Source organism: Carassius auratus, unplaced genomic scaffold, assembly GCF_003368295.1.
Source record: "Carassius auratus strain Wakin unplaced genomic scaffold, ASM336829v1 scaf_tig00023950, whole genome shotgun sequence".
Classification (NCBI taxonomy): Eukaryota; Metazoa; Chordata; class Actinopteri; order Cypriniformes; family Cyprinidae; genus Carassius; species Carassius auratus.
Window position 1 is genome coordinate 23869 of NW_020525305.1, and position 22379 is coordinate 46247.

Consider the following 22379-nt stretch of genomic DNA (forward strand, 5'->3'; position numbering starts at 1 on the left):
GTCCCGGAGGCTCGGCGACACGCCATCGAGGAAGAGGTACAGGAGATGCTGAGGTTAGGGGTAATTGAACCATCATGCACCCCATGTGGCTACTGGCAGTACAGGGTCCTTCCCTTCGGTCTACACGGGGCCCCGGCCATGTTCTAATGATTGATGGACGTCCTCCTCTGGCCGCATCAAGCGTATGCGGCGGCCTACCTCGACAACAACGTCATTCATTCTGAGACTTGGGAGGACCATCTGGAGTGGCTGCGGAGGGTGCTTACGGAACTACGCCGGGCTGGCATGACCGCCAACCCCCGGAAGGGTCATCTGGCCCTCACCGAAGTGAAGTACCTGGGGTACCAAGTGGGTCGCATCCTCAATAGACCGCAAAAGAAGAAGGTGGCAGCTATTCTCTCCGCGCCGCGGCCCACCTCCAAGACGCAGGTACGGGCCTTTTTGGGGTTGGCTGGGTACTACCGCTGCTTTTTCCCTAACATCTCCTCCTTAGCTTCTCCCCTGACAGACCTAACCAGGAAGGGGCAGCCGGAAAAGGTCCCATGGACCCCCGAGACAAAAGCGGCGGAGCCAGTCCTCCGAGCCCCCGACTTCAACCGCCCCTTCCTGCTGCAGACGGACGCATTTGACACTGGGTTGGGAGCCATCCTATCACAGGGCCACGACGATATATATATGTGTAAATTGTTCCCTAGCATGATATTCACATCTATGGAGCCAACAAATAAATTAATATTACTAAGAAAATGTACATATTTCTTCATTGATCTAATCACTTGATTCTCAAAATGCACCAGATTTATGCATTTAAATTTCAATTGAACAAAATTTTCTTATACCCACAGAACTCCTTACACTAGTGGAACCAATGTGCACCTATCACAGTCCCGCAAAATCCTGTGGGGAAATTGTGAATGTAGAGGAAAGACTTTAGGATTGGGTGTCTCAATGTGTGTGTGTGTGGGGGGGGGGGGATTTCAGTACACCTTACAGTTTGTGTGTGGACCATAACTGTCACTTAATAAATTTCTCCAGCGTGGACCATAACTGGCACTAAATCAATTTCTCCAGTAAGCATAATGATTGAGGGAGGGCCTCGCGCAAAGAGCGGCCTAGGGGCCCCTTGACCACCTTAATCCACCCCTACAGTAATCTTTACCCCAAATTTCTATGCAGTACTTCGCTTCTATTAAGTATTTTATGTCTCTAAGAATCATTAAGTCATTGGAAATAGTAAAATAAAATTTTAAAGAGCATTTGAAATGTAATTCAGTACACTGCAGGAGGATGAAGACAGTGTTTGACAGACATTGACAATGATGAGGTAAAGGAATGGGGAAAAAATAAAGAAAAATGAAATAATAGAAATGGGCTTTATGTTTGACTTAAGTTTGGACAAACTAAATTATGAAGCAACATTGCAGCATGATCTCCACTGTTACTAACACTTGTATTACATAATTCAACATTTAATAAGAAAGAACGGTCATAATTTGACTTAATATTATAAAATAAATATTAATATGCTTTATGCTATATATAATTTTATACAGTCATGTTGTTGCTGTTCCAGAAATAAACTGCAGTGTTTAATTCAGTTTGTTTTAAATTGTTACATTGAGTTATAAACAGTATACCACCAAAATCATGATGAAACCTTTCAGCAGGTGTAGTGACTGTTAGGCTTTATTTATTTTTTTGCCATTATCATTCTCAACACAGATGGAAACAAGTAGTGAAATTGTAACAATAATGAAACTCCCCTGCCTGCTGCCTGCCAGTGGTTGGATACACAGTACAGACTGTCCCGCTCCAACATAGACATAAAGACATGACATTGAATGAGTAAAACATGAAAGACTGTTGATGATAAATGTTTAAATTTTTTTAACAAAGACCAGCTATTTTACTTAAAATTGAATATATTCATCAGAAAATAAATCAGTGTTTTATCAGACTGCACTCACACAGGTTCAGTCTGCTAAAGCATTCACAAGAATGTAAGAGGTTGTCCTATGCGGTCATTTTCTAGGTGTACTTTAAGGAATGATCGTATCTTCTCACTGAACAGATTTGAATGGTAATCTCTGGAGTCTGCATCCGAAGTGAAGCTCCTTTTTTCCTTGCAGACATCCTTCACTCCCCAGCTTACAACACCAACCTATCAAAGATTTTACAGACTTAAAAAACATTCCTAGCTCTCAAAGGAGTCTTTAATTTCACTCTGTAAAATGTAACTCACTGTACATGAGATTTTACAGCTGCATCAAAACTGTTTTCAAAGGAAACAGAAATCTCACCTGAATCACTCGACCTTTTTTATTCACATAAGTGGCCCCACCTAAATCACCTGTTACAAAATAGCACAATACAAGAAACTATATAAGGATTGTATAAATCAATTTTAGATCTCTAATGATTCAAATGTTGTCAAATGAATACAGTATATTAGAGCCAAATACAAGCTGCCATCTTGACGGCAAAAATCAAACATACCTTTGCATGCAACATCATCTGTTTTTGGTTCAATACCACCGCTGCAGAGAAAATTGTCTGTAACTACTTCTCTGGCATTTTCCACATTAATTCCTTTTGCTTTTTTTGCATCTTCAACACAAGCATCCCGCTAAAGAAAAAGTACACCAAGTGTTTTTAGCTTGTTGATGACTGAAATATGTTTTGTTTTTTTATCCATAAGAGATTCACATAATGTTTTCAGACGAATATTGCACCTATAGTATTTTATGTTGAATGTCAAAACAATAAGTCAAGTACTAACAAATGGTTGTGTAGAAATTAATGATACTTTAAAGGCTCCATGAAGTCAAAGGTAAAATTATTATTATTTTTTTTTGCTTTTAGATTATTTATAATATGTTAAGGTAATTCTAAATGTTCAAGAACATTTCACTTTCTAACATTATAAAGGAGGCCTGAAAAAAGTATGACAGCCTCTGCATTAATAAATCAACTTAAATGAAGCTCTTCAAACTACACAGATTGGAAAGATTAAGAATAAGAAAAATCATTACATATTTTCCACGCTTGATTGTGATGCTCTTTATGTATTTTGGACTATTATCAGTATCCATATCAGACGTGAAAGCAGCTTCCACAAGCTCATTGTTCATTAGTATTTCCTCTGTAACAAATGCAAGGGGAAAAAAGTTTGACATTTTATGTTTGTTAAGTTTCATTAAACGCATTCACATGTTTAAATTAAGTTATGTTTCATATTTCTGATATGGTTCTTATATGTTTACATCATGTCTGACAGGGACTTTACCATGTTTTCTGCAAGTCCCTTCACTTTCTGAAAGTTTCAGAGCTCCATTGGTTTCTCTTGTGCATGGGATGCAGATTGGTCTGAAAAGAAATACACATGAAATTATTTAATTAGTTTTTTTTCTTCTTCTTCCTTTTTCATATTCTTTCTAAAGTAACATCACATGTTGAAGGTCTGTGCTCCTCACCGTAGATTAAAACTCATCTCAACAGCTTTTTCCAGCTGTATAAGAGCTACATCAAATTCGTAATATTCTTGTATTCCCATATGCTGTTTTGCTGTTGGTCTATAATCAGGATGAATTTTGAAGTTTTTCACTTTGACAACTGCAAAAGAAAATTAAACATCATTAATAAGATTTACCTTGTGACACATTTTACTTCAGTCTGAAAATATGGACATATCAGGACATACCCAGGTCTTTTTCCAGTTTAACTGTTATCCTATCAGGTGTGTCTCCCTCTTTGAAGCAGGTAGCTGCTGTCAAGATGTAACTTGAGGAAACTAATGAACCCATGCAACTGGAACCTTGAGGAGGACGCTACATGAAGAGCAGAGAAGTCTGATGTTCATATTGTTGGCATGATTCAACTCTTTAGCCATAACATGCATATTTCCAGCCTGATCTCACGGCAATTCATATATACACTGTGTGCACAATTATTAGGCAAGTTGTATTTTTGAGGTTTCATTTTGTTATTGTACAACTACAGTGCTCTTGGTCAATCCAAAATGTTAACAAACCTTCAAACCTGAATATCTAAGTAGTAAAAGTGAAGTTTTGGCGTTCTTAAGAGAATATCTACATGTAGATTATTATGCAACTAAATGGAAAACAGATTTCCCATCTCACTTGTTTATTTTCACCTGTTAAAGTGAGAATAATAAACAATATCAAAATTTACAAATAAATATTTCTGAAATTTAAAAAAGAAAACCCTAGTGACCAATGTAGCCACCCTTCTTTTCGATAACAGTCCGAAGCCTTCCATTCACGGAGTCATTCAGTTTCATGATCTGGTCAGAAACAACCACAGCCTCCCAGACACTGTTCAGAGTGGTGTACTGTTTACCTTCACTGTAAATTTCCTGCTTAAGAAGGGCCCAAAAGTTCTCAATAGGGTTTAAGTCAGGTGAAGAAGGGGGCCATGTCATTAGTTTTTCATCTTTAAGGCCTTTACTCGCCAGCCACGCAGTGGAGTACTTTGATGCATGTGACGGAGCGTGGTCTTGCATAAAAATCAAAGTCTTCTTGAAAGTTGCAAACTTTTTCGTGTACCACTGCTTGAAGAAAGTGTCTTCTAAAAATTGGCAGTAGGTCTGAGAGTTGATTTTGAGTCCATTTTCAATCCGAAAAGGTACAACTAGCTCATCTTTAATAATACAGTACCTGCCCATACCAGTACCCCACCTCCGCCTTGCTGTCGACTTTTTCCAGTGGTACAGGAAATAGTCTGCATCTTTCGAGAAGATTTTGACGCATGTGATGGAGCATTGTCTTGCATAAAAATCAAAGTACTCCACTGCGTGGCTGGCGAGTAAAGGCCTTAAAGATGAAAAACTAATGACATGGCCCCCTTCTTCACCTGACTTAAACCCTATTGAGAACTTTTGGGCCCTTCTTAAGCGGGAAATTTACAGTGAAGGTAAACAGTACACCACTCTGAACAGTGTCTGGGAGGCTGTGGTTGTTTCTGACCAGATCAAGAAACTGACTGACTCCGTGAATGAAAGGCTTCGGACTGTTATCGAAAAGAAGGGTGGCTATATTGGTCGCTGAGGTTTTCTTCTTGAAATTTCAGAAATGTTTATTTGTAAATTTTGAAAAATTGTGATTTAACAGGTGAAAATAAACAAGTGAGATGGGAAAATCTGTTTTTCATTTAGTTGCATAATAATTCTGCACACTAATAGTTGCCTAATAATGGTGTACATGTAGATATTCTCTTAAGAACACCAAAACTTCGCTTAAATGTTCAGGTTCGAGGGTTTGTTAACATTTGGAACACCAACCCCACCCCTAAACATCCACGTCACTTGAGTCTAGACAAATCGTACAAAATCGTAGGAGTGAGGTCGTACGAATTCGTACAAATAAGCCACCTTGTAAAATATATAGGAATTGGTTTTGATAGAGCGTTGACCTTCTTGTGGGAGAAAATGTTTCCTTTAACTTTATTGAGTTCTATAATAAAGTGATAAAAATGCAATGCTCACTACAATATTAATCTTTGCCAACCAGGGGAATGCACGGCGTTTATTTTCCAAGCCTTCCCACACAATCCCACACAATCCTACACTGGTGCTCTCGTCTGTTTAAGGAAGCAGGTATAAAGGGTTAATAATAGGAATAACAGCAATTAACACTGAGTAAACTGTGAAGTATTATTATTAGAGGTCAGGAACTGTGTATAGATATTGTACCAATCATGTCGTCGAACATCTTCTGCACCTCTGTCAAGTCTCTAAGCTTATAGAAATATTTTTCTTGGTCCCTTTGTGACACTAAGCCATTTATGTCTTCTTGATACACTTCTCCAAGTCCAAATAAATAAAGATCTTGAAAGAGAGAATGTATCCATGTTAATATGAAAGACTTTTAAGCAAATAGGTGTATTTTCCGCTGTTCCTGATGATGCTGCATGTTTATGAATCACACATTTATGAAAAAATACTTATAGTCTAAATATTCTTATTTAATATACAATTATGATTAATCAATTTCATACCAAGATTCTTCTCTCGCATTGGATCATTTTTGGTGAAAAAATGCTTGATCTGTTTCACTTTACGTTTGGGATCCCCGCCGATGTTTGCTTGACCTATGAAGTAAGATGAGATTAATTACAGTGAATATTTGCTTCAAGGATGATCTCTATTCTAATTTGTAATAAACTGTATGTGTATTTTAATATTATATTAATTTATTTGTTCTGATAAAGAACTTAAACTGATTAAGTTTAAGTATTGTATTTAAAAATTATTAAATTGTACTTAAATACTGAAAGTCAATACCATCAGTGAACAGTATGACGATGTGTTGGGTCTCATTGAAGGTCGTTGCATTGTTCATCTCCTCTAGTTTCATGCTCTCTAAAATGGCTGAATAGACTTTGGCGATATTGGTACCTGTGTGTTCACCTACATCTGTTTTTCACATTGGACAGCAACAAATAAATGTATTTTCCTTAAGTTAGACTTAAAAGTACTATTTTTTGCATAATACATTTCTCTGTAATAATAATCTAAAATAAAAAAAAAATCTAATTATATCTATTTATACAATAAGACAAAAAAAAAACATTCAAACAGAATACTTACGCTCATAATTAAAGTCGTCAAGCTCTTTAAAAATATTCATTAGGTTTCTTGCATCTTCATTAGTTTTGAAGTCCCTCATAGAGATCATCCGCGTTACATATGTAGCAAATATCAGGATCTCATAGTTTGGGGAAACCGGGTAATAACTAATCTTTTGGGGAAAGAGCATTGAGAATTCAAAGAAAAATCTGTCTGTTATGTGATCAAAATACTGGATTTCAGAGCAGTTCATGTTTCCATAATGTAAAACAGGATTTAAAGATGCAGCAAGTTTGCAGTGCATTGTGGGAGACTATAACATTCTGAAATGCACTAATGCTCAAATTGGAAAATTCTGACAAAGACAAGGAGGTTAAAAATCAGGTTCAGTCTTGAGAACATCTCAGTGTATAACAATAGTTATTTAAATATAGGCATTTATTTTATTACAGAACCTTTTAGGAATGGATGCATAACCTACATCAGAAGCCTAAAAACAATACTTATATAAGTGGTCTTACAACTTCACTAAGGCAACCTCTGAGAATTTTTGAAAATCAACAAACCTTTTCTATAAGAAGTTTAATGGTGGTTTTTGCATTTTCAAAATCCTTCTCATCTATGCTGCCAGATGCATCCACAGCAATGTAAATATCAAGTTTTCCACTCTGATTCATAGTTATTTTCTTCCCCTGCTGATCTGAAGAAAGAAGGAACACAGCATTCATGATTAAATGTGCTAATGTGATTTTATCTCTTCTTTTGAGCCCAGCAATTATTAATGAACATTTTAAAAATGTGTGTGTCTGATTATGCTCTAAGTCACACAAAGGTACCTTCTTTGTCATACTGTTGAGAAACTGCTAGATTTGACTTAAGAGAACTGCTGAAAGCTTCTGATGCTTCCTCTGGGGTGTCGTACGTGAAATCAGCTGTACAGTATTAACACAACAACAACAAAAGTATTCAGAAAATCTCCTTCTAGGTAGCTATATTTTATGGCCAACAACTCTTTTACAAAACACACAATTTTGAAAATGTGATGTAGCTATTAAAAGACTCACCGTAACATTGTGGCTCTGTTCCTGACCACTGGCCTCCATCCAGACACACTCGCACTTTAGAGCCAATCAAGGTCAATGGACTCTCACAGCGGTACGTGACTTTGTCGCCTATGTTAAACATGTTCCCTGTTCGACTGCTACCAGGGGGAACACCAGGATCAGGACAGTGATCAGCTGTGAGACAGTAATAAACAGACAAGTAAAAAAGTGAAAATCCATGGACGTTTTAAAACATTTTAATGTAAATCAGACTTTATGGAAACTGCTGTGTGTTCACACATTTACAAAATAATAATTATTACTTACAGTCACATTCACAAATTGGTGTGCTTCCACTCCACTTCCCATTAGGCTTGCAAACACGTTCCGCTGAGCCACGGAATGTACAATCGGAATGACATGAGTAGGTGGTTGTGTCATTTACATAGTACTTGTCTTTATATGGAGTCACCTCTCCATTCTCAAAAACCCAGGGATTTGGACATGTGATCTCTAGGATAAATGCATACAGTAGATGAGTATAATAAAAAGAAGTCCAGTAATCATTCATGATATAATGTCACAAATAATGCCTTGTTTCTTACTTTTGCACTCTGGGGTTTTTCTGCTTTTGATCTTTGAGGTCCAACGTCCATCTTGACACAGACGTGACCTAACCGAAGGGTAATATCCATCCGGACAGATGTATTTTAGAAGACTCCCATCTGAATAGCCTTTAGAAAGAACAAAGTTCCCTCCAGTAATGTTTAGATTCTCTTTGGGACATGAACTGTCTCGTTTGGGGATGGAGGATGAAGCACCTGTAACAGCAAGATCATTGGAAGAGGCTATGAATAATATGACAGAAGTAACTTTTGTCAGTTGTTGCAGTTTTATTTGCAATTAAAAAAGAAAACATTTGATACAACCCAAAATATTTTTGTCTCTGTATTTCAGAATACATTAATCTTAATAAGCAAAAAGACCTACCTGCAATAAGAGGACATATCATTGCAAGTATTAACCATTTCAACTGCTGCTTACACTCCATGCTGTTTATTCCAAGTTGAGCTGAGATTAAGAAGCAAATACAGAAGCAAATGGACGGGGCATTTTTATAGTCAGCAGGAGGATTATATTTACATTCAGTGGTCAATGTTTAACTTCAAGTCAAATAAAGAAAATCAATTTCCCAGCACACAACAAATTAATTACTATTAGCCAAATACCATTATATATTTAATAATCAGAAAATAGGTAATTATGTTCCTCTTGAATTGTCATGGATTCTTTTTGCATTTTTACATCAAAATATACAGTAAATTCAGGAATCCCAGATTTGTTAGGAGAATACAGAGATAATATTTTTAAGGGTTAAAGACCACAATAGTTTGATCTTTGCTCCAGACAGAAACTCAAACTCTTGGGGTCATTTGAGAACTATTTTATTACTATATCAGGACGTTCATCCTCCTTTTTAAAATTGCTTTGAGCAAAAGAACTCCGGTACATTAGTAGACAATCTTTATGCAAATGATAAAAAGGATTTGTGAGACTTAAGCAGTACACACACAATTCTGTGTAAAAATGTTGTTTAGTGGGTAAAATATTATTAGGTTTCTATACAGAAACATGGTCTTTTGAGGCATTTATAACTGTGTTGCAGATCATTAGCTGCATTTAGAAATGTGTGAAAAATAACAGCTTGCCTTTTCAGAACTTTTGTTTTGAGTCTTGTGATGTTTCACTCCATAATCTATGTTTCACAGTAAGCTACCTTTTAAAGTAAGTGAATATTGACAATATCTGCAATATTAAAATGAGCACCATTGTGCTTTTAATAGTGTTGACTTGTTTGCTGTCACACTGTCCATTTTTCCAGATATTCCTATAAATACAAAACTTTCTGGCTTATTTGAAGGCGAGTCTGCACAATATGTTTAGGTCTTGCATTATGCTTTTCAAAGCACTGAAATTTACATAATTTTCCATCTTATAGATAGCATCTTCATACCTTTGTCTTCATTCATTGTCTTCATTCTGACAGTGTATTGGCAGAAGTCTCTCTTCTCGTCTTTAGTGAGTGAGTTTCCTCGGAGTGTAAATGCAATGCCTAACTATGGAAATTATTTTTGATATAACATACATCTTTGTTCTTTTCCCAAACTCCCAACTTTCATTTGTCATTTATTTCCCAGAAATGTAGATACTGTAAACTTTTATTTTAACTTTGTTTGTGTCTTTATTTGAACACTTATATTTCCATGGGGTATTTTCTTTTTTAAAGTCTTCTACCTTTACCATGTTTAATGATTTTTTGGCATTTCATTTTTTCTTTTCTTTTTTTTTTTTTTTTACATCAAATTACATCATATGTATTTTTTATATTTGTTTTGCTTTTATATTTTTAGTTCTTTTTATCTGTATTTTTCTTAATTTTATCTAAAGTTGCATCAATTATTTTATTTTATTTTACATTTTGTATGCTTTTGTATTTATTATATTTTATTGTTCTTGTTCTCAGTTTTTAATAAAATGGTCAAATATAGCAAACGTTTCATGTGCAAATGCTTCGCCTTCAACCTGCGGGTAATTCTAGAAATCGGTCAGGAGCAGAATATATTTGCTGATGCCTTGTGAAATGTTCTATGTTTAACATAAATTGTCATATTTTTTTATGGCCAAACAAACATTACTGTTAGATTAATTGCATAATGGCAAATTATTGACTATCTTTAACACTCTATAGACAAATGAAATACACTCTAAGCACGTAATAATAATGTTTCCATTAAGTTCAGATATACACGCACACTCTCTCTCTCTCTCTCTCTCTCACGCTCTCTCACATATGTATGTATGTATGTATGTATACATATATGCTTTGATTAAACAACAAAATACACAAAATATGATATTCTTTAGGGTCATTTATTTTTCTTCCTTCAAAATGTAGTCCTTTTCTATGAAGGGAGAGCAGATGTCTCCTATAAACAGTGTCACTGTGAAGAATTATATTGTGTTTTGTACTCTTCAATCCCTACTGTCTTGTGAGACAGTTTTTCCCAACATAAGGGATGGACCACTAACAAGATCAGACATAAACTGATGGCTGTCACGGGATATAAACTGGTGACGCACTGTACTAAATCACTGCAGCAAAGCCATCCATTACATCTGACATTGTACTAGGAGTTAGATATTTAAGGGTTTCATGAAATTTGAGGAAAGGTGTAGGGGATGTTTAGGGGGTGGTGTACATGTCAGGCAGGGCTCTACAAGTCGCTCTCTCCATACAGGGCACTGGAGAAGGAGATATAATCAAGGGCATCTGGGGGAGCATCACCGTCAATGTACTTGGTCATGCGGCTAATACAGTATTCAGCTTGTTCTGGGGGCAGCTCTCTCCTCAGCTCCTCCACTGTAATGTACGCCTACAGAACATAGTAGAAAAAATAAGCACTTAGACAACAAGAGGCATGTTTAGCAGATTCTCCAAAAACATACATAGGTTCTTTTAGTGGTTCTATTACATAGAAACGTACTGTGCCATGGTATAACAGTAATATTCACTCTCTCAAGAAAGAAACTCGTAGTCTTGAACGCAAATGGAGAAAAACTAACTTGGAAGTTTTTAGAATTGCATGGAAAAACAGTATGTCCAGCTATAGACAGGCACTAAAAACTGCTAGGGCAGAGCATATACACAAACTCACAGAAAATAACCAAAACAATGCAAGGTTTTTATTTAGCACAGTGGCTAAATTAACAAATAACCAGAAGTCACCTGATTCAAATATTCCATCAACGTTTAATAGTAATGACTTTATGAATTTCTTCACTGATAAAATAGATAACATAAGAAATACAATAGTGAATGTAGATTCTACAGCGTCTAACACTTCAGTTTCATCCATTGCACCCAAAGATAAACAGCAGTGCTTTACAGCTATAGGACAGGAATAGCTAAATAAACTTATCACTGTATCTAAACCAACAACGTTTATTAGATCCTGTACCCACTAAATTACTGAAAGAATTGTTACCTGTAGCCGAAGAACCGCTTCTCAATATTATTAATTTGTCGTTATCTTTAGGTCATGTCCCAAAACCATTTAAGCTGGTGGTTATCAAGCCTCTTATTAAGAAACCAAAACTAGATCCTAGTGTACTGGCAAATTATAGGCCTATTTCAAATCTTCCATTTATGTCTAAAATTTAAGAAAAAGTTGTGTCTACTCAATTGAGCTCCTTCTTGTAAAAAAAAAAAAAAAAAAGATCTGTATGAAGAATTCAATCAGGTTTCAGGCCCCATCATAGCACAGAAACTGCACTTGTTAAAATTACAAATGACCTGGGTCTTGCGTCAGATCAAGGCTGCATCTCATTGCTAGTTTTACTTGATCTTAGTGCTGCGTTCGACACCATAGATCATTACATACTCATAGATCGATTACAAACCTATACAGGTATTCAAGGGCAGGCTCTAAGATGGTTTAGATCCTACTTGTCCGATCGCTACCATTTAGTTTACTTAAATGGGGAGTTATCTCATTAATCACCAGTAAAATATGGAGTGCCACAAGGATCCGTCCTAGGTCCCCTTCTATTTTCAATATACATATTGCCCCTTGGTAATATTATTAGAGAATACGGGATTAGTTTCCACTGTTATGCTGATGATACTCAGCTATATATCTCAACGAGACCAGATGAAACTTCTAAATTATCTAAGCTAACAGATTGTTAAAAATGTCAAAGATTGGATGACCAATAATTTTCTCTTCTTAAATTCGGATAAGACAGAGATATTAATTATTGGACCAAAAAACAGTACACAGAATCTTGAAGATTACAATTTGCAACTAGACGGATGCACTGCTACTTCCTCTACAGTCAAAAATCTGGGTGTTATATTAGACAGCAACTTGGCATTTGAAAATCATATTTCCCATGTTACAAAAACTGCATTCTTCCTTCTTCCTTAGAAATATTGTCAAGCTATGAAACATGTTACCTGTTTCTGATGCAGAAAAGCTAGTTTATGCATTCATGACCTCTAGACTGGACTATTGTAATGCACTTCTAGGTGGTTGTCCTGCTTCTTCAATAAACAAGCTACAGGTAGTCCAAAATGCAGCAGTTAGAGTCCTTATCAGGTCAAGAAAATATGATCATATTTACACCAATTTTACAGTCTCTGAACTGGCTACCTATTAAGTTCTGTATTAGTTACAAATTATCATTACTTACCTATAAGGCCCTAAATGGTCTAGCTCCTGCGTACCTAACTAGCCTTCTACCACGTTACAATCCATCACGCTCCCTAAGGTCACAAAATGCTGGACTTTTGGTAGTTCCTAGGATAGCAAAGTCCACTAAAGGAGGTAGAGCTTTTTCACATTTGGCTCCCAAACTCTGAAATAGCCTTCCTGATAATGTTCGTGGTTCACACACACTCTCTCTGTTTAAATCTAGATTAAAAATGCATCTCTTTCGCGAAGCATTCGAATAATGTATCTCTTAAATTGTGGCTGCAGTTGTATCTGATCAAATGCACACTTTTCAAATGCATTCTTTAGCTTGGGTTAAGCTAATTGATTTTACTTTGTTGGAACAGCAGCTATGCTAATGATGTGCTAATGATTTGTTTCTATGTTTTGCCACGGTATTTACATCCCGTGGTAACTAGGATTTACACAAGCTCCAGTCTGGATCCAGAACACCTGAGAATAGATGATGCCGACCCCTCAGAGGATCCCAGATGATGCTAACCTTGAATCAACAAACAAAACTAACAAATATTGCTACAAGTGTGACTGCATCATATAATAATTGCTCTTAATAATGTTCATCGTCTGGCTGACTATGTTTTTTTTTAAATCCTGTCATATATGCACAAACTGCAAGTCACTACTTATAAGCTACTACTAAATATTGTAGAAACTTGATTTTCTGTAAAGTTGCTTTGTAATGATTTGTATCGTAAAAAGCACTATACAAATAAACTTGAATTGAATTGAATTCTATTAGTTTGTAATTACCTTATCAGAAGCCAGGATCTTGAAGGAGGCCATGACCTGTTCAGCAGTGTCTGTCTTGGCTGTCTCCCTGGTCATGAAGTCAATAAAGGCCTGGAAGGTGACAACTCCTGTGTTGTTGGGGTCCACCAGAGTCATAATGCGTGCAAATTCAACTTCACCCTAAAAATGATGGAAGAGTTCATATATAAGAAAGCTGATTTTGTGTCCTTTTGTTAGAAAAAAAAAGCAGTGAAAGTCATACTCTAACAAGGATTAAATGCACTCACCAGATCATAACCCATTGAAATCAGGCAAGCACGGAAGTCATCAGGATCCATCATGCCATTCCTCTTCTGCAAATACAAAAAGAATGTGCTTATTCTACAGTTTGGATAAAGTTGCATAACTTTGCTTAGTCATGGAAGAAACCAAAGACTCCATGGATTGCTAACCCGGTCAAAGTGGTTGAAGGAGGCTCTGAACTCATTCAGCTGCTCCTGGCTGATACCCTTGGCGTCACGGGTCAGGATCTGGTTCTCAACCTCATTGATCGTGCGGGCGATAGTGGTGAGGAGCTGTTCCCATCCCACACGCACGTGCTAAAATAGAAATAATCCGAAAATAGGAATCATGCCTCTATGGTGAGATTAAAGGGACTTGGAAGTTTAATTGCATAAGACACTTTACCTTAATAACACTTGAAACTTCAAAAAGAGAAAACATTTCAAAATGAAATGAAAATAGATGGTTGTCAGTACCTCCATAGTGTAGTTGGTGTGCTTGTTGTCAAAGATAAGACTCTCCTGGCTGAGCTGGTGGTCTCCTTCCAGTGTGTCTATATTGGATTTGTAATTAATGATGTTCTGTTCATATGTTTTCAGATTGCTCATCTGTTCTTCTAGAGAACCAGCAATATCAATTGACACATGGCTGATCTCCTGTTGAACAAGAGGAAGACCATTTCAGTTTTATTTTTTTAGCTACTGTGTAGCACACTACTGTGAGTGGAGTGTGGTGAAACACCTCCATTTTGGTCTGAATCCAGGGTCCAATGATATTAGCCTGAGCACCGAACTGGCGTCTCAGCCTCTCATTGGACTGCTGCCTGGCTACTTCCTCCTGCAACATCTGGTCACGCATTGGGACTAGTTGCTTCACCTGTTATTAAGAAGGAAGCAACAACCCTCAGTGAAGAAGCTGAAAGGACTTCTCCTAGCTCGAAGTACTCAATGCATTGAACCATTGTGCTTGCTGATCAAGCTGAAATGGTAAAATTAAGATTGTGAAGTACTTACAGCTTCCCATTTGATGCTTATATCCTGAGGAGAAAGGACAGTGTAGGGATTCTCGCCTACTACCTTGATCCCGTATGTCTGAGCTATCTTCAGGATCTCGTTATGAATGCCCATGATGGCCATGCGTTCCTTATCAGCTTCTGGTATGGTGGCCTTGAATTGGTCATGGGCTGTGATCAAACTCTGAGGTTGACAATAGCAGGAAATAACAAAATGATGTTAAAGACATGGTGAGTAAATAAACAATTGAAAAATGGTACAAAAAAGGGAGTCTATTACAGAAAAAACAACACAAACGTCCTTCTCCCATAACAGACTAATAAGATACTAAAGCCAGTACCCAATGTCTTTGAAGAAGATAAGCACTCCCTCAAGCATTCAGTGTTTGTCTTTCACCTGAATCTCCTCAATACTGTGCACAATGAACATGTCCTGCAGATCTTCCATAGCTCCATCCATCCAGTTGTTGAAGGGTGCTGCCCGCTTGGCAAACTCCAGGTACAACTGGTCAATTGTCTCCCAAAGCTTCTCCACACGCTATGGCAAAGAAAGACAAAGATTACAGCATGCCCACATCCTTTATCTACTGTAAATTGCATATTTTATCCATACTCTCCATTGGCTAAATGTGCAAAAGAGTCTTAATGTTTATGGAAGTGGAATATACATTAGTTTGACAGCATTCTCAATTCAAGTGTTGACTTAAACAGTTGAGGAGGACAGCTGTAGCATAACAATTAAGATTTTATCATATACATGTACCTCCAGTGATTCTCTCCTTTTCTGGGTCAGGGTTCCCAGGTTGTCCCACTGGTCACATATACCCTGGCACCGGGCATTGATGGTAGTAGCATCATAATAGTCCAATTCACTAAAGAGCAGCACATCTTTATAATCACTATAATTACCTACTGTAAACACTTTAAGAAAATACTCTTCATATTTCAAGGGAGCTGACGTGTATCTGTCTTACTTGAGCTCCTGGGCAATGGCAGCAATCTGCTCCACCCTGTCCTGGTGAGCAGCCAGGTCACTCTCAAAGGCCTCATGTTTCCTCATCAGAGCACGGATCACCATTAGAGAGGCTGACTCGTAGTCCTTCTGAGACAACAGCTCCTCCTTTCCTGTGTTGAGCATCATAAGATACAAAGGAATATGTCAACCCTCACAGTAGAGTGAAAATGGCTGACTGTAAGATCAGAGAGGTGGTGAGTAATACCTGTTGTCCATGATTCGTGCAAGGTAGACTTCTGCTTAAACTTTTCGGCCAAGTGGTCCAGTCTCTCCAGACGACGGATTTCTGTGAGCAGCCACTCCTCGTAACCCTTCTCTACCTGCTCCAGACCCTTCCAGGCATTGGCAATGTCCTGTAGCAGGGGAGGACTAACTTTTAACTTTGTCTGTGGGATACTCAAAAGCCAAGGTAGTTTTACCCTGTATACAAATGTTAAGAGAAAAGGAGCATTACATACTGAAACCATTTTGCCCTCAGAGGGCATGAAGGCAGGCCTGTTGCTGAGCCTCAGCTTTGTCTGTAGGGTGTTGAAGTTGATCTCCAGCTGACACTTCTCCTGAACCTTGGGTGGCTTATGCACACGACGGTAGTCCCTGAAATCCTCTAGCTTCTGCTGCATGGCATGCATTGTCTGCTCGGCCACACGGTTCTCCAACCAGGGGATGGTCCTTTTGATCCACTCCAGAAGCTAAGGTGAAAACAATGAAAACCGGAAGACTCATTCGTTCACAAATTAACAAAACTGTGTTCAACTCATAGAGAATTTGAGCATTCTCACCTCGCTGGCCAGTTTCTCGTATTCTTCCATCAGCTTCTCATTTTCCTGGTTCACGGCCAGCACTTTGCAGATCCTGTTAGCTGCTGTCTCAGCCTGGAGGACAGTGTGACTGATTATAAAGGGAAAACAAGGTGGGCAATTACATTCTTAAAGGAGCAAATCTCCTTTCTAAACTGATGTTCATTTCCCGGAGAACTCCCTTACCTGCTCTGCACCAGCGAAAGCATGGTAGAAACATGACACATAGGTCATGATGGCCTTCTCATCAGGTTTTGGAGTGTTCACAATGTCTGATACGGAGACAAACATTAGACAGTAAATGAAGCTATTCTTTTTTTACAATCTGAAACATTATATCAAATTGGATACTCCAACAGATCATACCATCTGCATCAAGCATTTTAGGGATGTCAAGGTATTTCTCTGCTACTTCAAAAGCAGTGTTTAGGTTACCAGCAGGGTCATCCTGCAAGGGCAAACATGGCCAGGAAGAAACTCAATGAAAAATTAGCAAAGAAAATTAAGAAACATTTTTCCACCGTCTACAACTGAAAGTTGCTAGAAAATCCCGTCAACAGTGGGGGAAATATTTTTTTGATCCCCTGCTGTTTGTTTAAGTTTGCAACTAGACAGATATTCGGTTACTTCCTCAGTCAAAAATCTGGGTGTTGTATTAGACAGCAACTTGTCTTGTGAAAATCATATTTCCCATGTTACAAAAACATAATTTTTTTCATGTTCAAAACATTGCCAAGCTACGAAACGTTAACTGTTTCTGATGCAGAAAAGCTAGTTTATGCATTCATGACCTCTAGACTGGACTATTGAAATGCACTTCTAGGTGGCTGTCCTGCATCTTCAATAAACAAGCTACAGATAGTCCAAAATGCAGCAGCTAGAGTCCTTACTAGGTCAAGAAAATATGGTCATATTACCCCAATTTTACAGTCTCTGCACTGGCTACCTATTAAGTTCTGTGTCAGTTACAAAATATCATTACTTACCTATCTGTCTGCTTACCTACCTATCTGCTTCTATTGTTCTCATTTGTAAGTCGCTTTGGATAAAAGCATCTGCTAAATGATTAAATGTAAATGTAAATGTAAATCTGTATATTTATGCTCTACTTTTAGTGTTATCTGTATGCACCAAAGATCTGAGAGCAATGCAATTTCAATTCTCTCTATGTATGAGCTGTACATGTGTAAGAATAGTGCTTTTTCGTATTTGGCTCCCAAACTCTGGAATAGCCTTCCTGATAACGTTTGTGGTTCAGACACACTCTCTCTGTTTAAATCTAGATTAAAGACACATCTCTTTGGCCAAGCATTCAAATAATGCATCTCATAATCTTGTACTGCATTTATATCTGATCAAGTTCACATTATTATTCTTTAGCTTGGGTTAAACAAATAAATTTTACTTGGTTGGAACAGCAGCTTTGATAATTATGTATCTATTTGTTTCTCTGTTTTGCCACAGGATGTAATCTAGGATTTAAACAAGCTTCAGTCTGGATCCAGAACCCCTGAGAAGAGATGATGCCAACCCCTCAGAGGACCTCAGATGAAGCCAACCCTGAAACAACATAAAGAACTACAAATTTTTCTATAAGTTTATTGCATCATAATAATTGCTGTTAATAGTGCTTGTTCTGTTTGATTAAGTTTTTAATTCATTTTTCCGTACATTTTTGCCGTATGTACATAAACTGAGTAAACACTGATAAACTAAATATTATAGAAACATACATTTTCTATAAAGTTTCTTTGCAATGATTTGTATCGTAAAAAGCGCTATACAAATAAAATTTAATTTAATTTAAATTGATTTGCATTTCAGTGAGTGAAATAAGTATTTAATCCCCAAGCAAAACATTTTTGTAGCTGGTCACCGGGTTTGCACACATCTCAGGAGGGATTTGCTCCACTACTCTTTGCAGATCCTCTCTAAATCCTTAAGGTTTCTTGGCTGTCGTTTGGCAACTCGAAGCATCCGCTCCCTCCACAGATTTTCTATAGGATTGAGGTCTGGAGACTGGCTAGGCCACTCCATGACCTTAATCTGCTTTTTCTTGAGCCACTCCTTTGTTGCCTTGGCGGTGTGTTTCGGGTCATTGTCATGCTGGAAGACTCATCCCTGACCCATCTTCAGTGTTCTGGCTGAGGGAAGGAGGTCCTCATCCAAGATTTTACAGTATATGGCCCCGTCCATTTGCCCATCAATGCGTTGAAGTCGTACTGTACCCCTTAGCAGAAAAACAGCCCTAAAGCATAATGTTTCCACCTCCGTACTTGACTGTAGCAATGGTGTTCTTGTGGTCATAGTCAGCATTTCTCTCCATCCAAACACAATGAGTCAATCTGGACAGGTGTCTTATACATAGAGCAGACATTAGGAGTAACTTCTTAAAGTGACAGGACTAATCTGAATTCTAATGACAGAATTCTTGCTGGTTGGTAGTACTGTAGATCAAATACTTATTTGACTCACTGAAATGCAAATCAATTTCTAACCTTTATACGTGTTTTTTTCTGGATTTTTTGCTTCCGATTCTGTCTCTATCTGTTAAAATATACATACCATAAAAATTACAGGACCCTTAATTTCTTTGTAATTGGGCAAACTTAAAAAATCAGCAGGGGATCAAATAAATAATTTCCCCACTGTACCATTTCATCATGGAAACTTTTTCTCTCATACTTATACACTTCATAATCAACATGATTGAATGTTACACATGCTATTTTATACACTGCAGAACATTAATAATATGTATATAAGCAAAAAAATGAATTCAAGTCTGAGAACATTTTAGATCAATTGAATTAAAAATCTTTACAAAAAAGTACTGTGGCAGAAGGTAATATTGTAACACTTTGATATTTACCATGATTATTATATTCATGTACCGTGGTATTTACATGATACTCTAAAATTCTTAAACAAATGCTATGATATTAAAACTATGGTAATGCCAGCATATGTTAAAAAAGAAATGGTATTACCATAACCAATAACAACAGGCTTTTTGTTAGTGAGGTGGCAATAACATCATACAGGTAAATAAAACGTACCAAATGAGACTTTTTCCACACTTAACCATTAAAGAAATAAAATAAAGGTGTTACATTTTTAAAAAGCAATAAACAGTCCATTCACAGACAAAGGAGACAAAGTTAGTTACCAACAGTTCAATGATGACAGGTGTAGTGTAAGGGTAAAGGTGAGTTTTTATGGGACATAGCAGATGAATGGACAGATAGCTAATGAACAAAAAGAAGGCGGGGATGCATTATGAGAAAGAAGGCGGTGGCACCTTGCGCAGTTTGGGAGTAGTCGATGAGGTCAGGTCTGGTGTCTGTGGATGAGGGCACAGAGAGCCAAGCCATCCTTCCAACTAAGACACAGACCACAAGCAAAGGAAGAACCACAAGAGAGAAAGAACAAGAAAAGACATTTGGAAATGGTTAACAAAACGATGAGTGTTGTGCAGAGGCTCTATGGCAGAGTTTAGAAGCATGTGAAGCATGATGGGTAATACGAAGGATGGGTTTTATAGAGAGATAATGTACACATGTGCATTCAGACAAGAGTCGTAAATGGTTAAACATAATAAATGATTGTGAAATTAAGCCCAAGATGCCGCTCTCTCAACAGGAGTCAAGCAGAAATCACCTGATGTGGAGTTTGCACGTTGACATTCCTGTAGAGGGCTGTCTTCCTCTGACACCACAGCAAGCAAGCCCTCCTTAGCAGAGGTCTCTGTTGAGGAACAGGTCAGAAAATAATTTCACTGACTACACATTAATATGACGTGGAACCTTTGACCTTACCATTCAATTTAAAGATATGCCTCAATTGCCCTCATCCATGAAACATTCATAAATATACAAGTAAACTTGCTTGTAAAAAGGAACTTTGGATTCACGAAATGGCTCCATAAACCTCAGATTTGTTAATTTAAAGGTTTAATGAATTCCAGCCATTTGTAAACTGGGCACACTTGCATGAATATTGATATTTGCGTAATTACACCCATGAATTACATTACATTAGTAATCTTATTTTATTTTATTTTAACCAATATCATTATTTTTATGTGACAGCCAAAATAACATTTGGCTATGAAATACAGCATATCGGCAATAGTTAAAAGGACTGATTAATTCATGCATTTAATTTTATTTAATTCCTGTCAGTGTACTGTACTAAAATACATTAATCACTTGAAAATATCTTAAAAAAAATTACACAAAACAACAAAATTAACAAAATCTGCAGAATGCTAAAAAAAAAAAAACATGAAGCATTGCAAAGCTTAATTTTGCGAATCACAATTCTTTTTCACATGTTAACTAATTCCTTTTTTTTCCATTAATATCATTATTATGGTACAATAGTGTTATATAGGCCCTTGCACACCATTTCTGTTGGCAGGGAGCAGGTATAAATTGACTTATCATACTAATACCTAAATATAAATGGCTTCTTCAGTGGCACTTGCTTTTCTGATGCTTCAAATTGGCCACTAGGTGTCAATAAAAGTTCAAGTCAGCTTTCACACAGAACAGTGTGACAAACCAAAAATTGGCGGACCTTTAAACAAACACAACTCTGCAGAGGTGCTAATGTGTCAGATGTTCGGAGTCTCTCACCCTCCACTGAAATGTCCTGGATAGCAAAGCGCAGGATGATAGTCCAGATCATACCGAGGGTCATTTTCACATTACCATCCACGATCTCTGCAAGTCAGAACGGACAGAAGAGTACAGTTATGGAAAGTGACACGAATAGAGGGACTAAAGGTGCTGATATTAGAGAAACTGAAGCAGAAGAGGTTTGTTAAGCCTTACCTTCAGCACCGATGGAGACCAGTTTCACTCCCTTGCTGCTGATGTAATCCAGGGCCTTGTTTACGTTGGCGATCTTGTGGAAACGCATTTTGCCTTTGTCTGGTTTAGGGAGTCTCTCACCTGATATAACACACACAGACACACAAAATCATAAGGACATGTATAGAAATTTTATTTTGCTTCATGAAGGACTGTTAATGTGGGATGTGTAGAATAATAACTGCCACATTATCTTGATCTTGAAGTCCATATACTGTTCCACAAACCTGATGTTAGTCAACATAACACATGAACAGAACACTGACATGAGGTCATCAACAGATCCAGTAAGACGCTTACCTGAGATAACCTCCAGCAGCAGCATGAGTTTGAGTCCATTCCTGAAGTCTTCCTCAATGTTCTCAATCTGTGTCCCTGCCTTACGCAGGTGAGAGTTGCACCAGGCAGTGAAGGTCTGAGAGGGAAGAAAAAGAAGAAATGAAGTCTGGCTACACCATTTAATATCAGGTTTCATTTTATTCAAAGGTGTGGCACAATGTAGTCATATAGAAACACAGAGGATGGCATCCTTTTACATGAAATACTTTGTCAAATTTAGATGTGATACTAATTTTATTATATAATCAAAGTTTTTGTCCCTGAACTACATATAGTTGGATCTATAAGCAGCGTTGACTGTACATGCCTCACTGGGAACCCCAGCGTAAGAGAGAAGGGGAAAGAGAGTGAGTGAGTTGACTGAAGATGCCAAGGCCTACGTATTTGATGTAAGGATGGAAGCGG

General features: G+C 37.4%; 2 protein-coding genes and 1 pseudogene across 2 annotated transcripts; all 3 read right to left on the minus strand.

Annotated features, from left to right (window-relative positions):
* Positions 1-1668: 1668 nt before the first annotated feature.
* Positions 1669-8749, minus strand: LOC113078027 (complement factor B-like). Its single transcript, XM_026250307.1, has 18 exons — positions 8620-8749; positions 8235-8450; positions 7957-8142; positions 7651-7824; positions 7423-7518; positions 7153-7286; positions 6608-6758; positions 6302-6433; positions 6016-6108; positions 5711-5845; positions 5504-5598; positions 3701-3827; positions 3474-3612; positions 3287-3366; positions 3033-3142; positions 2497-2626; positions 2301-2350; positions 1669-2161 (listed from the first exon to the last, which is right to left on the minus strand). Exons 1-18 carry the CDS (start codon positions 8678-8680, stop codon positions 1991-1993), a joined length of 2280 nt encoding a protein of 759 aa, XP_026106092.1. The 5' UTR covers positions 8681-8749; the 3' UTR covers positions 1669-1990.
* A 1792-nt stretch (positions 8750-10541) lies between these two features.
* LOC113078026 (alpha-actinin-3-like) lies at positions 10542-20067 on the minus strand (annotated as a pseudogene).
* A 304-nt stretch (positions 20068-20371) lies between these two features.
* LOC113078029 (alpha-actinin-2-like) lies at positions 20372-22110 on the minus strand. Its single transcript, XM_026250308.1, has 4 exons — positions 21936-22110; positions 21597-21716; positions 21399-21485; positions 20372-20505 (listed from the first exon to the last, which is right to left on the minus strand). Exons 1-4 carry the CDS (start codon positions 22108-22110, stop codon positions 20372-20374), a joined length of 516 nt encoding a protein of 171 aa, XP_026106093.1.
* Positions 22111-22379: the final 269 nt, after the last annotated feature.

Coding starts and splice junctions, on each gene's coding strand:
- LOC113078027 (XM_026250307.1), bottom strand. CDS start 8,680: ATGGAGTGTAAGCAGCAGTTGAAATGGTTAATACTTGCAATGATATGT. Junction 5,599..5,710: donor GATGTTCGACGACATGATTG/GTACAATATCTA, acceptor TTCCTTAAACAG/ACGAGAGCACCAGTGTAGGA. Junction 3,613..3,700: donor TAAACTGGAAAAAGACCTGG/GTATGTCCTGAT, acceptor TTTCTTTTGCAG/TTGTCAAAGTGAAAAACTTC.
- LOC113078029 (XM_026250308.1), bottom strand. CDS start 22,110: ATGAAACCTGATATTAAATGGTGTAGCCAGACTTCATTTCTTCTTTTT. Junction 21,717..21,935: donor GCTGCTGGAGGTTATCTCAG/GTAAGCGTCTTA, acceptor GTGTTATATCAG/GTGAGAGACTCCCTAAACCA. Junction 20,506..21,398: donor CCAGGACATTTCAGTGGAGG/GTGAGAGACTCC, acceptor GTTCCTCAACAG/AGACCTCTGCTAAGGAGGGC.